The sequence below is a fragment of the Hyperolius riggenbachi genome, chromosome 10 (genome assembly GCF_040937935.1).
Source record: "Hyperolius riggenbachi isolate aHypRig1 chromosome 10, aHypRig1.pri, whole genome shotgun sequence".
Lineage (NCBI taxonomy): Eukaryota > Metazoa > Chordata > Amphibia > Anura > Hyperoliidae > Hyperolius > Hyperolius riggenbachi.
The window spans coordinates 36,216,965-36,227,611 of NC_090655.1; the positions used below are offsets into that span (position 1 = coordinate 36,216,965).

General features: G+C 46.3%; 1 protein-coding gene across 1 annotated transcript in view; it reads left to right on the forward strand.

Moving 5' to 3' along the window:
- Positions 1-10,274, forward strand: part of SUPV3L1 (Suv3 like RNA helicase) — a 41,230-nt gene extending 30,956 nt beyond the window's left edge. The window contains exons 11-15 of the mRNA XM_068258715.1: positions 1,732-1,951; positions 4,787-4,867; positions 7,586-7,762; positions 7,933-8,081; positions 9,818-10,274. Of these exons, the coding sequence (XP_068114816.1) occupies positions 1,732-1,951; positions 4,787-4,867; positions 7,586-7,762; positions 7,933-8,081; positions 9,818-10,217 (1,027 nt within the window). The 3' untranslated portion in view covers positions 10,218-10,274. The remainder of the gene's footprint in view (positions 1-1,731; positions 1,952-4,786; positions 4,868-7,585; positions 7,763-7,932; positions 8,082-9,817) is intronic.
- The last annotated feature ends 373 nt before the right edge of the window (positions 10,275-10,647 follow it).

The following is a 10,647-nucleotide window of genomic DNA, read 5'->3' on the forward strand; positions in this document are numbered from 1 at the left end:
ACCGCCAACTCCATTAAATACTAGGGGGTTGATTCAATAAGCTGCGCTGCTGCAGCAGTGCAGCTTAATGACAGCAGCGCATGGTGATAATCTCCAGCGTACGCTATGCAGACATAGCGTACGCTGCTAAATTACGCTATGCTCCTATAGTTTAACGAGCGCTTGGTTAAACTTAATGAGTGCTCCACTTAGCCCGGTGGGTGCAGTGGCTTCAAAGGACGGCAGCCTCTTGGGCCAATCTTGTCTTTTGAAGCCACTGGACCCGCCGAGGCCCAGGGTGGGTTTCGTGGAGCGCTCGTTAACTCTAACCAAGTGCTCGTTAAACTATAGGAGCATAGCGTAATTTAGCAGCAGACGCTATGTCTGCATAGTGTACACTGGGGATTACCACTCGCTGCTGTCATTTAGCTGTGCTGCTGTAGTAGCGCAGCTTAGTGAATCAACCCCTGTGAATGCAAGCTAAATGACAAACTGCACAACAGGTCTGCATTCAAAAACAACAGGGTTGTTCAAAAGACTTTTACACACGTTCCAACCTGCATGATAGTTAGTCAGGTTGATCCTCTGTTTGGATCTGGCAAACAACCTTTCATCAGTTGGTTATCTAGTTGTTTGCCAGCTATACACACACCCAACTTCTCTTCCAACAGACTAGTGGAGAGATTGTTGGTACGTGTAGGAGCCTTTATATACACGATTACGATTACCAACATTAAAACCACTGACAGGTAAATTGAATGACATTGATCATGTCAATAAAAGGGCATCTGTCTAGAGGTGGGATAAATTGGGCAGCAAATCAACAATATGTTTTTGAATATGGTGTATTTGCATCAGGAGGAATGGGCAAACACGAGGATATGAGCAGGTTTGACAATTCCTTTATTTTCCATGGGTAGATGCATAAGTCTGAGCATTTCGATAAGGATGAGAAGCTGAACTCTAAATTCAGTATCAGCGGAGGGGAAATGAGACTGAGTGCTTGTGGAAGCCACGGCAAAAGAGGCAACTTATCCTTGTAGCCACCTCTGGCCGCTGCACTCTTCACCCCTCTACATCCTTGCGATACTTCATTCTTCTGGCTGTGAAGGAGGAAGTATCGAGTGGGTGGAGTGCGGCAGTCAGAGGCGGTTCCCAGGATAAGTTTACCTCCTTTGCTGCAGCCTGCTTACACAAACGCTCAGTTTATCCTCGGACGAAACTGATTTTTGCGTTTGCCCACTCCTCCTTACATCTCAATAATGACCAGTCTTTTGGAGTGTTCCTGGTATGCAAAGGTTGCTTCATGCCAAAATTGCCAGTGGTAGATGGGGGTAGGGATAATCTATGAACCAGCGATCATATGTGTGGAGAAAAAGGTGGCCTAACTTGCATTAGGCCTACAATAGTACAAAATGCTGAAAAGCTAAATGCTGATCATGAGAGAGAGAGGTGTTACCACACACCATTGAGTGCATCCTGCTGCTTGTGGGGCCAGTAGATCTACTGACTTGTGGCTTAGATGAAGTCACAGAGGACGTACTGTATATCTACTGACTTGTGGATAAAGTGGTTAAAAAAAATAATTTCAGGTGTACAGTTCCCTTTCAAATGTATTCCTCACTATGTTACCTGTCCTTGAGTAACAGAATTTAAGTTCAGAATTTTAGTTGTGTATCTCAGAATTTTTTGAACCATGTGATTCTATTTTTGTAATTTTCTTTCCTGTTTCTCAAAACCTTGTCATTTTAGGAGTATTAAACGAATCATATTCCATTCCTTGGTTAAACCAACAGTGAATGAGAAGGGGGAGAAAGGGATGGACACCATTTCCACCTCCCAAGCTTTGCAGATTGGAGGGAGAGCTGGCAGGTTCAGCTCCATGTTCAAGGAGGGAGAAATCACTTGCATGGTCCCGGCTGACCTGCCGCTCCTGAAAGAGATTCTAAGAAAATCCGTGCCTGATATCGAGGTAATGGAGCATCTTCTGTAGCCACATCAGGTTTAAAGGGAACCTTTCCGAGTCGAGAAGCATTTCAGGTTCCTTACTTACCTGGGGCTTTCTTAAAGGGGGACTGAAGTAAGAGGTATATGGAGGCTGCCATATTTATTTCCTTTTAATCAATACCAGTTGCCTGGCAGCCCTGCTGGTCTATTTCTCTGCAGTAGTGTCTGAATAACACCAGAAACAAGCATGCAGCTAGTCTTGTCAGATCTGACTTTAAAGTCTGAAACACCTGATCTGCTGCATGCTTGTTCAGGGGCTATGGCTAATAGTATTAGAGGCAGAGGATCAGCAGGGCTGCCAGGCAACTGGTATTGCTTAAAAGGAAATAAACATGGCAGCCTCCATATACCTCTCTCTTCAGTTCCCCTTTGAAGTGGATCCGAGATAAACTTTTACTCGTTGCATAATTGTGTTCCTTTCATATAGTTTATAGGGCATTCCTCAAACCAAATACTTTTTTTTTTTTTTAATACTCTAATTCCCTATAAACTAAACAAGCCTCACCCACATTTTTCACAGTGCTTTGTCATTTTCAGACAGTAACAAGGGCTTACAGGAGCCCAGTCTGGACAGGAGCAGGGGGAGGTGTTACTAGCCATTGATTGCAGAGGGGAGGAGGGAGGAGGAGAGTGGCCTGGATTTACACAGAGGCAAGCTGATAGCATCTCCTGATAACTGATAGCAGCCTGTGGCAAACAGAACATGGCTGCCCTTATTGTATCACAGGAACTATCTAAACATCTAAACTTTAGGTAACATATATAGACAAGTTACTTGTAGCAGTTAGTTTTTCTTCTCGGATCCGCTTTAAGCCCCCTTAAAGGGGCACTATGGCAAAACATTTACAATTTAATATATGTGTAAACATATACAGATAAGAAGTACGTTTTTTCCAGAGTAAAATGAGCCATAAATTACTTTTCTCCTATGTTGCTGTCACTTACAGTAGTAGAAATCTGACAGAAGTGACAGGTTTTGGACTAGTCCATCTCTTCATAGGGGATTCTGAGGGATTTATTTATTTTCAAAAGCACTTAGTGAATGGCAGTTGCTCTGTGTGATGGACTAGTCCAAAACCTGTCGCTTCTGTCAGATTTCTACTACCTACTGTAAGTGACAGCAACATAGGAGAAAAGTAATTTATGGCTCATTTTACTCTGGAAAAAAATGTACTTCTTATTTGTCTGTTTGCACATATTTTAAATTTTACAATTCTTCGCCATAGTGCCCCTTTGAAGTGAACCAGAGACGATGCATACTAAAGATTTTTACTTACCCTGGGCTTCTTCCAGTCCTATAAGCACAGATGCGTCCCTCGCCGTCCTCCTGAGTGCCTCCGTTAAAGTGACTCTGAAGCGAGTCTAAATTCACTTTTTTAACATGTAGCCATGTTAAAAACTATAAGCCCTGCTAAACCGCAGCTATCCCGCGGCAAAAATAGGAGTTTATACTCCCCAAATCCCCTCTGCAAAATCCACGACTTTCTTGGTCGTGGATTTTGCTGCTCATAGAGGCAGAGCTTTCAGCTGCAGCTCTGCCTCCATGCGCGTCAATCACAGCGTGGATCTCTGCCTCTCCCCCGCCCCTCTCTGTGAGGAAGATTGAGAGGGGCAGGGAGAGGCGGCAATCAGCGGGGATTGACGTGCCAAGAGGCAGAGCTACAGCCATAAGCTCTGCCTCTATGAGGAAGCGCTCCCCAGACACAGCAGAGGGGATTTGGGGGGTATAAACCCATCGTTTTGCCATGGGATAGCGGCGGTTTAGCAGGGCTTATAGTTCTTAACATGGCTACAAGTTAAAAAAGTGAATTTAGACTCGCTTCAGAGTCTCTTTAAGCCGCGATCAGCTCCCAGTATTCATCTTCGTCAGGCCCAGTCTGGACTCGGTGACGTCGGCTGGGGTCTTCTGTGCTTGCGCAAAAGGCCCCCTGCTGACGTCACTGAGCATAATACTGGAGCTGATTGCCGCTGAGGGTCGCACCCGTGCTTCTGGAGCTGGAGGAAGCCCCGGTAGGTAAAACCTCTTTAATATCCGTAGTCTCTAGTACACTTTAAGGCCTCGCCGTCTCCTCTGGTGGCCCTTTTGCAACTTTTTAGCAATGCCCGGGCACAGCACAATAGCATTGTTCTCGCTGCTCCATTACGCACGCTCATTGTTTCTCTGCTCTACCCTGCATAGCAAAAGACGCACCGTGTGCAAAGGCTGATGACACTTCTGTACAGTGTTGTTAGTGCTCTGTCGCCTATGGCTAACGACGCCTCTGTTGCGATGCGCGCGCGCGCGGGGGGGGGGGGGGGGCGGCGAAGGGACAACAAGCGCATCTGCCGGAGCGGCTTCCAGTGGGTGGGGCGGTGCCAAGAACAATGCCGTTTGGTTATGCTTAGGCATAGCTAAAGGTCCGACATGCCAGATCTTTAGGGATCATCATTGGGCCACTGTACACATAATCTGGTCTGCTGCACAACTCTTAGCCATGGTGGTCGTTATAGTCAGTCACGGCCGAGTTCAAACCAGTGTAGCAATAAGTGTCATTCTCTGTACAATATACAGTATGGTATTCGATTCCAGAACTTAATTTCCTATAGTGCTGTAATATATGCCTACTGCCAGTAGGTGGTGCATATACACCATTATAACTCTTTCCAGGCCAGTTTTCAGTGTTGACGAAGCTAACTCGTCCATACCGTTTGTAGAAAGCTTTTTAACAATGAGTCAACCTCGTCCTTACCACCAGGGAGGCTACGGAATCTTCTTCACCACTGTGCTTGCATGCATTTAGAATATTTTCTTTTTTTCCAGGCTGCTGGATTGCACCCCACTGCAGAGCAGATAGAGATGTTTGCCTATCACCTCCCTGATGCTACTCTGTCCAACCTTCTCGTGAGTATTCTCTGGAGTCTATTGCTTCAGTTCATTACCGCATGCGGCAATGCAGAAAACTGCTGATTTTACCAAACCTTTAGTAAAATGTCAATTCATTAAGGCGGTTACCGCATGTCATGCTGAAAATACCAAACAGTGAGGTAAATTACCGACACTTGTCAGCAAATGTCAATTCACAGCGATTAAAGCAGGCGGTAAAGCGAGGTAATATGTTCAGTATTTAAGACCATTTCTGATCAGTTGGAAGCTAGTTATCAGCATGCGAGAAAACATGACAGACTGAAGCAGAGGATCGATCGGAAGATCCTCCCCCTCCTGCTACTCTCTCTGTTGGTGCCGATATGCTTTCGGGTGGGACAAGTTTCTCTCCCTCACCTCCGAGCAGCACAGAAGAGATTTCCCCTGCAACCCTTTAGACAGTAGATCTTTAGACTCCTGTTTCAAGAGGAGCAACTGATGAAATCATCCAAGCATGGTATGTCTTATGTTTATGGACAGTTCATCTAATCTCTGGCCATTTTTCTTTCATTCTTAACATTTTATTTGATGGCCAGAGACTAAAAGAGAAGGGTCTTGAAGGGGACATGTAGATCTAAATTGTTACATGTAGATCTAAAGCACTCCTGTAATGCTGTCACTGCACAGAAGTGGGAGAACATCACTGTAACAGAACAGAGAGCATCCCTGCAGCTATTCTACTGTTTACCGCACAGGTCTTTGTGAGTTGAAGTCATGTTTTTTCAGTAAATTATCAAACTTCTCCTGCACCTGTGTCAATCTTTATGAATTTGAAAAAAAAAAAGTCTAAAATACTGAATGCTGTATCTTACCTATGAAAATTGTACATATGATTTCATTTTCTCTCCCACTAATGCCCAAATTACCCAATTACTATCTCTCCACCTCACATGATCAGACTTCACTAGTATCTCAATGAAGCGTGTATATATGTCTGCAGCTGTCTGTGTGTATGTCCTAGCACACCCCTTCTCTCATTCTCTACCCCCCCCCCCCCCCCCCCCCCGGGTTAAAGTTCCTCCTTAAAGTGTACCAGAGCTGCCAAATTAAAAAGATTTTATACATACCTGGAGCTTCTTCCAGCCCCATCCACTCTACTCACTCCCACGCCGCTGTCCTCAGTCACTTCCGTCAGTCGAAGCCAATCTAACGTAAGAGAAATGCTCTGTTTGCGTATCTCTCCAGCACCTGTTGCAGAGATACGTAGAGGGCGTGCTTCTCCTGTGGGACCTGGTTCCTAAAGCTGCGGGCAGCGGAGGATGGCGGTGTGGCAGTGATCTGAGCGGATGGGGCTGGAGGAAGCCCCAGGTATGAATGAATTTTTTTTTAATTTGTCAGCTCTGAGTCCCTTTTAGGAGAGGTATAAGGAGGCTGCCATATTTATTTCCTTTTAAGCAATACCAGTTGCCTGGCAGCCCTGCTGATCCACTGCCTCTAATACTTTTAGCCATAGACCCTGAACAAGCATGCAGAAGTTCAGGTGTTTCTGACATTGTCAGATTTGACCAGATTAGCTGCATGCTTGTTTCTGGTGTGATTCAGATGCTACTGCAGCCAAATAGCCGAGCTGCCAGGCAACTGGTATTGTTTAAAAATAAGTATGGCAGCCTCCGTATTCTTCTCACTTCAGTTGTCCTTTAAGATACCTTATAAAGGTCTGTGTTGTCTTGCCATGCATAGACTGTGTTAGGCTGGTGTACTATTGACCCTTCCACTGCAGTGAGAGTCTCCTGAATGCAGAGTCTAAGTGACCACGGGTCTTCACCAGAGCACCCCAGGAGGGGGTGATGGGCCGTAAACCCCTAATGGGCTACGGACTACTTTAGCTGCCTAGTGCCCACCAGGTTGCACTCAGGAAAGACCCTCGCAGTGGTTAGGAGAACAGGGGACACCTCAGTGTGGAGGTAGATCTTGGTTGAAGACTGGAGGATAAGGTTCCGGGTACAGAGGAGGTAACTGAGATCAAGGCCGGAGCAGGCCGCGGAGTCACACAGTGAATTGTCCGAGGTCAGGGCAGGCAGCAGGGTTCAGCACGGTAGACAATCCGAGGTCAGGGCAGGCAGCGATCAAGCAGTATCCAAGACAATCCGGGTCGGGGCAGGCAGCGAGCAGGGAGGTCCAGAAACAAGCCGAGGTCAAAACGAGGAGAGCAGATCAGGGGAGGTCAGAGGCAAGCCGGGTCAAATACCAGAAGACAAGGTAAGTAGAAGTTAGCAGCACAGGCTACAGTACACACAAGCTGACAAGACGATCAGCGCAGAGTGCTGGAGGCAGGGACCTTAAATACTGGAGCTGGGCCGGCCCCTCGTTCAAATTGCGCGCCACGCATGCGTACCCGCGGCCGCATGAAACCGCACACCATCTCTGGCGCACGCGTACACCGTCCCACGCGACGCGGAAGTACTTCCGCATACGCCCCCGGCGGCAGACGCCAATCCACCGCCAGTGGCGCACGCGTACCTACAACTCCCAGAAGGCCGACCCGGAAGCATGGTTCCGCCATGGATCACGGAAGCGTGTCCGTCCACCAGCCACTCTGTCCGCCAACCGGATCCACAGCAAGTGGTAAGCCCGCCAAATGACCCTGACAGACTGTAACCCGGCGTCTCTGATTGTACTGTATATGACCGCTGCCTTCTATGCTTTCTGTTTTGTAGGACAAATATAATGTCACATTATTTTCCCTTCTCCTTGCAGGACATATTTGTAAGTCTGTCTCAGGTGGATGGAAAGTATTTTGTGTGCAATATTGATGACTTCAAGTTTGCAGCAGACATGATTCAGCACATACCATTAGGCCTCAGAGTTCGATACGTGTTTTGCACAGCGCCTATAAAACGCAACCTGCCCTTTGTGTGTACATCCTTGCTGAAGGTAAGTGGCTTCCATTCACTACAATAAATGTCATTGGGTAATTCTGTTTGCCGACTCATCTGTTGTTTCTAATTACATTTTTCAGTGCACAGAAATATTGGCATGCATTACTGAATATTAGTTGGCGATATAGGTTAAGATTCTTTTATTTCTCTGTTCCATGTATGCAGTTTGCTCGACAGTTCAGCAGAAACGAACCTTTAACTTTCCAGTGGGTTTGTAAACACATATACTGGCCTGTTTCCACTCCCAAAACCATCAAAGATTTGGTGCATCTTGAAGCTGTTCACGATATCTTGGATCTCTATTTGTGGTTAAGGTGAGCTCAGATGTTATTTTAGATGCAGGTGTAACTGGTATACAGGTAGTCCCCAGGTTACGCACGGCCAACTTATGAACGACCCGCCGATACGATCACCTGCCGCGATGACGCCGCGCAGCCCGGGGACTACCTCTTGTGCCCCCTTACCTAAAGCCGAGTATGCGCAGCGGAAGCCGCAACAAGTCTCACCTCTTCCATGGCGGCCCCGGGCCAATCAGCAGCATCCTCTCTTCCCTCAAGATTCCTCCCAGCAGCTTCCCTAGCGTCGCGTAATGATGCAATCAAAAAGAGCCCCTGCGGCTCCTTCTGATTGCGTTATTATGCGACGCTACGGAAGCCGCTGGGAGGAATGGTGAAGGGAGAGAGGACGTCGCTGATTGGCCCGGAGCTGCCATGGATGAGGTGAGACTTGTTGCGGCTTCTGCTGCGCATACTCTGCTTTAGGAGGCACAAGGAGACACAGATGGGGGCAGAGATGACACAGAGTGGCACACTGGAAGCACAGGGGACAGAGAAGGAACAGCATTCCAACTTAAGGACAGATTTAGGTTAAGAACAAGCCTACAGTCCCTATCTCGTTCGTTCACTGGGGACTACCTGTATATATTATCTAGTGTAACTCATAGTCGCAGTGGAGACCCATGTGTTCACCCCGCTATAATTTCTTCTAAGATCTTTTGTTCCATTTCTAACATTGTGCTTTTTAAGCCTTGTGGACGATCCTCAATGATCACTGCTGATAAGATGTGGGTTTTATATAAATTTGAAACTGATGCATGAGGGAATTTTCTCCTCTCGTTCATGTTTGGGTGCAGCAAGACCTGTAAAATATAAGCCCTGTCTATAGGGGACTCGGCAGTAAACTGAAGTTGGCTTTACTCTTCACCAGGCTTAAACTTTTCAGACTCGGCCTAGACCAGGTATGTCCAAAGCCCCGCCTGGGAACCAATTCCCCCCGTGCATCTCCCACTCCCTTACAAGACTGCAGGACTTCTCAAGAGCTGCCCCCACTCTCTGGAACTCCCTTGTGCCATCCATCAGGCTCTCCCCATCAAACCCTCAAATGCATCTTTTCAAGATCGCCGATTTTCACCCGGTTCGGTAAAATGATCAAATCGGATGGTTGATTGTGATGCTAAATCGGTAATATATGGCCACCTACATTATTGTGTTGGAGCAATGGTGGGAAAGCAAAGACCTCCTCAGATTATGGCCTCAATTCACTAAGATCATGCTAGAGATAATAAGGCAAGAGAAAACTTATCTCTTCATTCCTTAAGTTACCTCTCCTGTAGTTAATTTACCTCCTCTGTAGTTAATTTACCTCCTCTGTAGTTATTTTCACATGCAGCTAATTAACAGCCTGTCTTTAACTCTGGAGTTATTTTAAGGATTGGAGAGTTAATTTAAAGACAGAAGAGTTAACTTTAGGCTTGCCTGAGGTAAAATGTTTCCTGAATACTACATGCCTTATCACCATGGTAACAACTCTAGAAGAGTTATTAAAGACAGGAGATAAGTTTAGTGAATTGAGGCCTATCTCTCCAAAGTAAACAACAAAAAAGAGACTCCATTTATACTCAAAACAGTTTATATTCAAATAAATACGGTAATTGCAGAGACTGATTCAGGAGGGGGCTATTAGAAGAGACCACTTTCAGTGCATACTGGGGGTACAGCGGTATTTTCAGCAAACAGACATTGCACTTATCTCTTTTTTTTCTACTTTCCAGTTACCGATTTATGGATATGTTTCCACATGCCGACCTTGTGAGGTCCATACAGAAAGAGCTGGACATGATTATTCAGAGTGGAGTTCACGACCTCATTAAGCTCATCAGAGCGTCAGAAAGTGTTCCTAGTCTTCCAGTGTCAGAGGACTCCGCTCCTCACTATGAAACTCTCACCGAGGACAATAACAGAGCTGGACTAAGAGGAGGCAGGCAGACTTCATTAAAAGCAGAAGGTCCGGGTGGAAGCCTCACCTCTCGCTTAGTTCAGGATGGGCTCCTTACCCCAAGCATGCTAAACCAGCTGGAACAGGAGTGGCTGAAACGCCAGTCTGGCCGTGCGATCAGTAAATTGCTATCTCGTGACCCGGACGATATTAAAAAGACAAGAAAGAAGAAATAGTACAAACAAAAAACTTTTATTTTTTTATGTAAAATAAAACATCTGTAAATATATAAACCTTGCAGCTACTTCAGTGTGATACATACAGTCCTTATACCTGTCTGTCTGTGTATGTTTGCGGGGTATCTGTGCAGCTTGCCATCAAAATTTACTCCTTGGAATATGCTGATTTCTCCAAAGAGTAAATCTTCCTTTTAAATTTCTTTAGTTAGCTGTGAGAAAGTTATTCTAGTACATTAACCACTTAACCTATTTTGGTTCCTGGACGTAGAAACTACGTCCAGGAACCATGGGCGCTACCGCCCCGGCCCGCGGTTCGTTAGCCAGGCAATCAGTGAATCGGGCTATGGAGCCCGATCACTGATTCCTCTCCCCCGCTGAAAAAGCGACAGCTTCTCTCGGAAGCTGCGCCTTTTCTGGCTGTTACCTC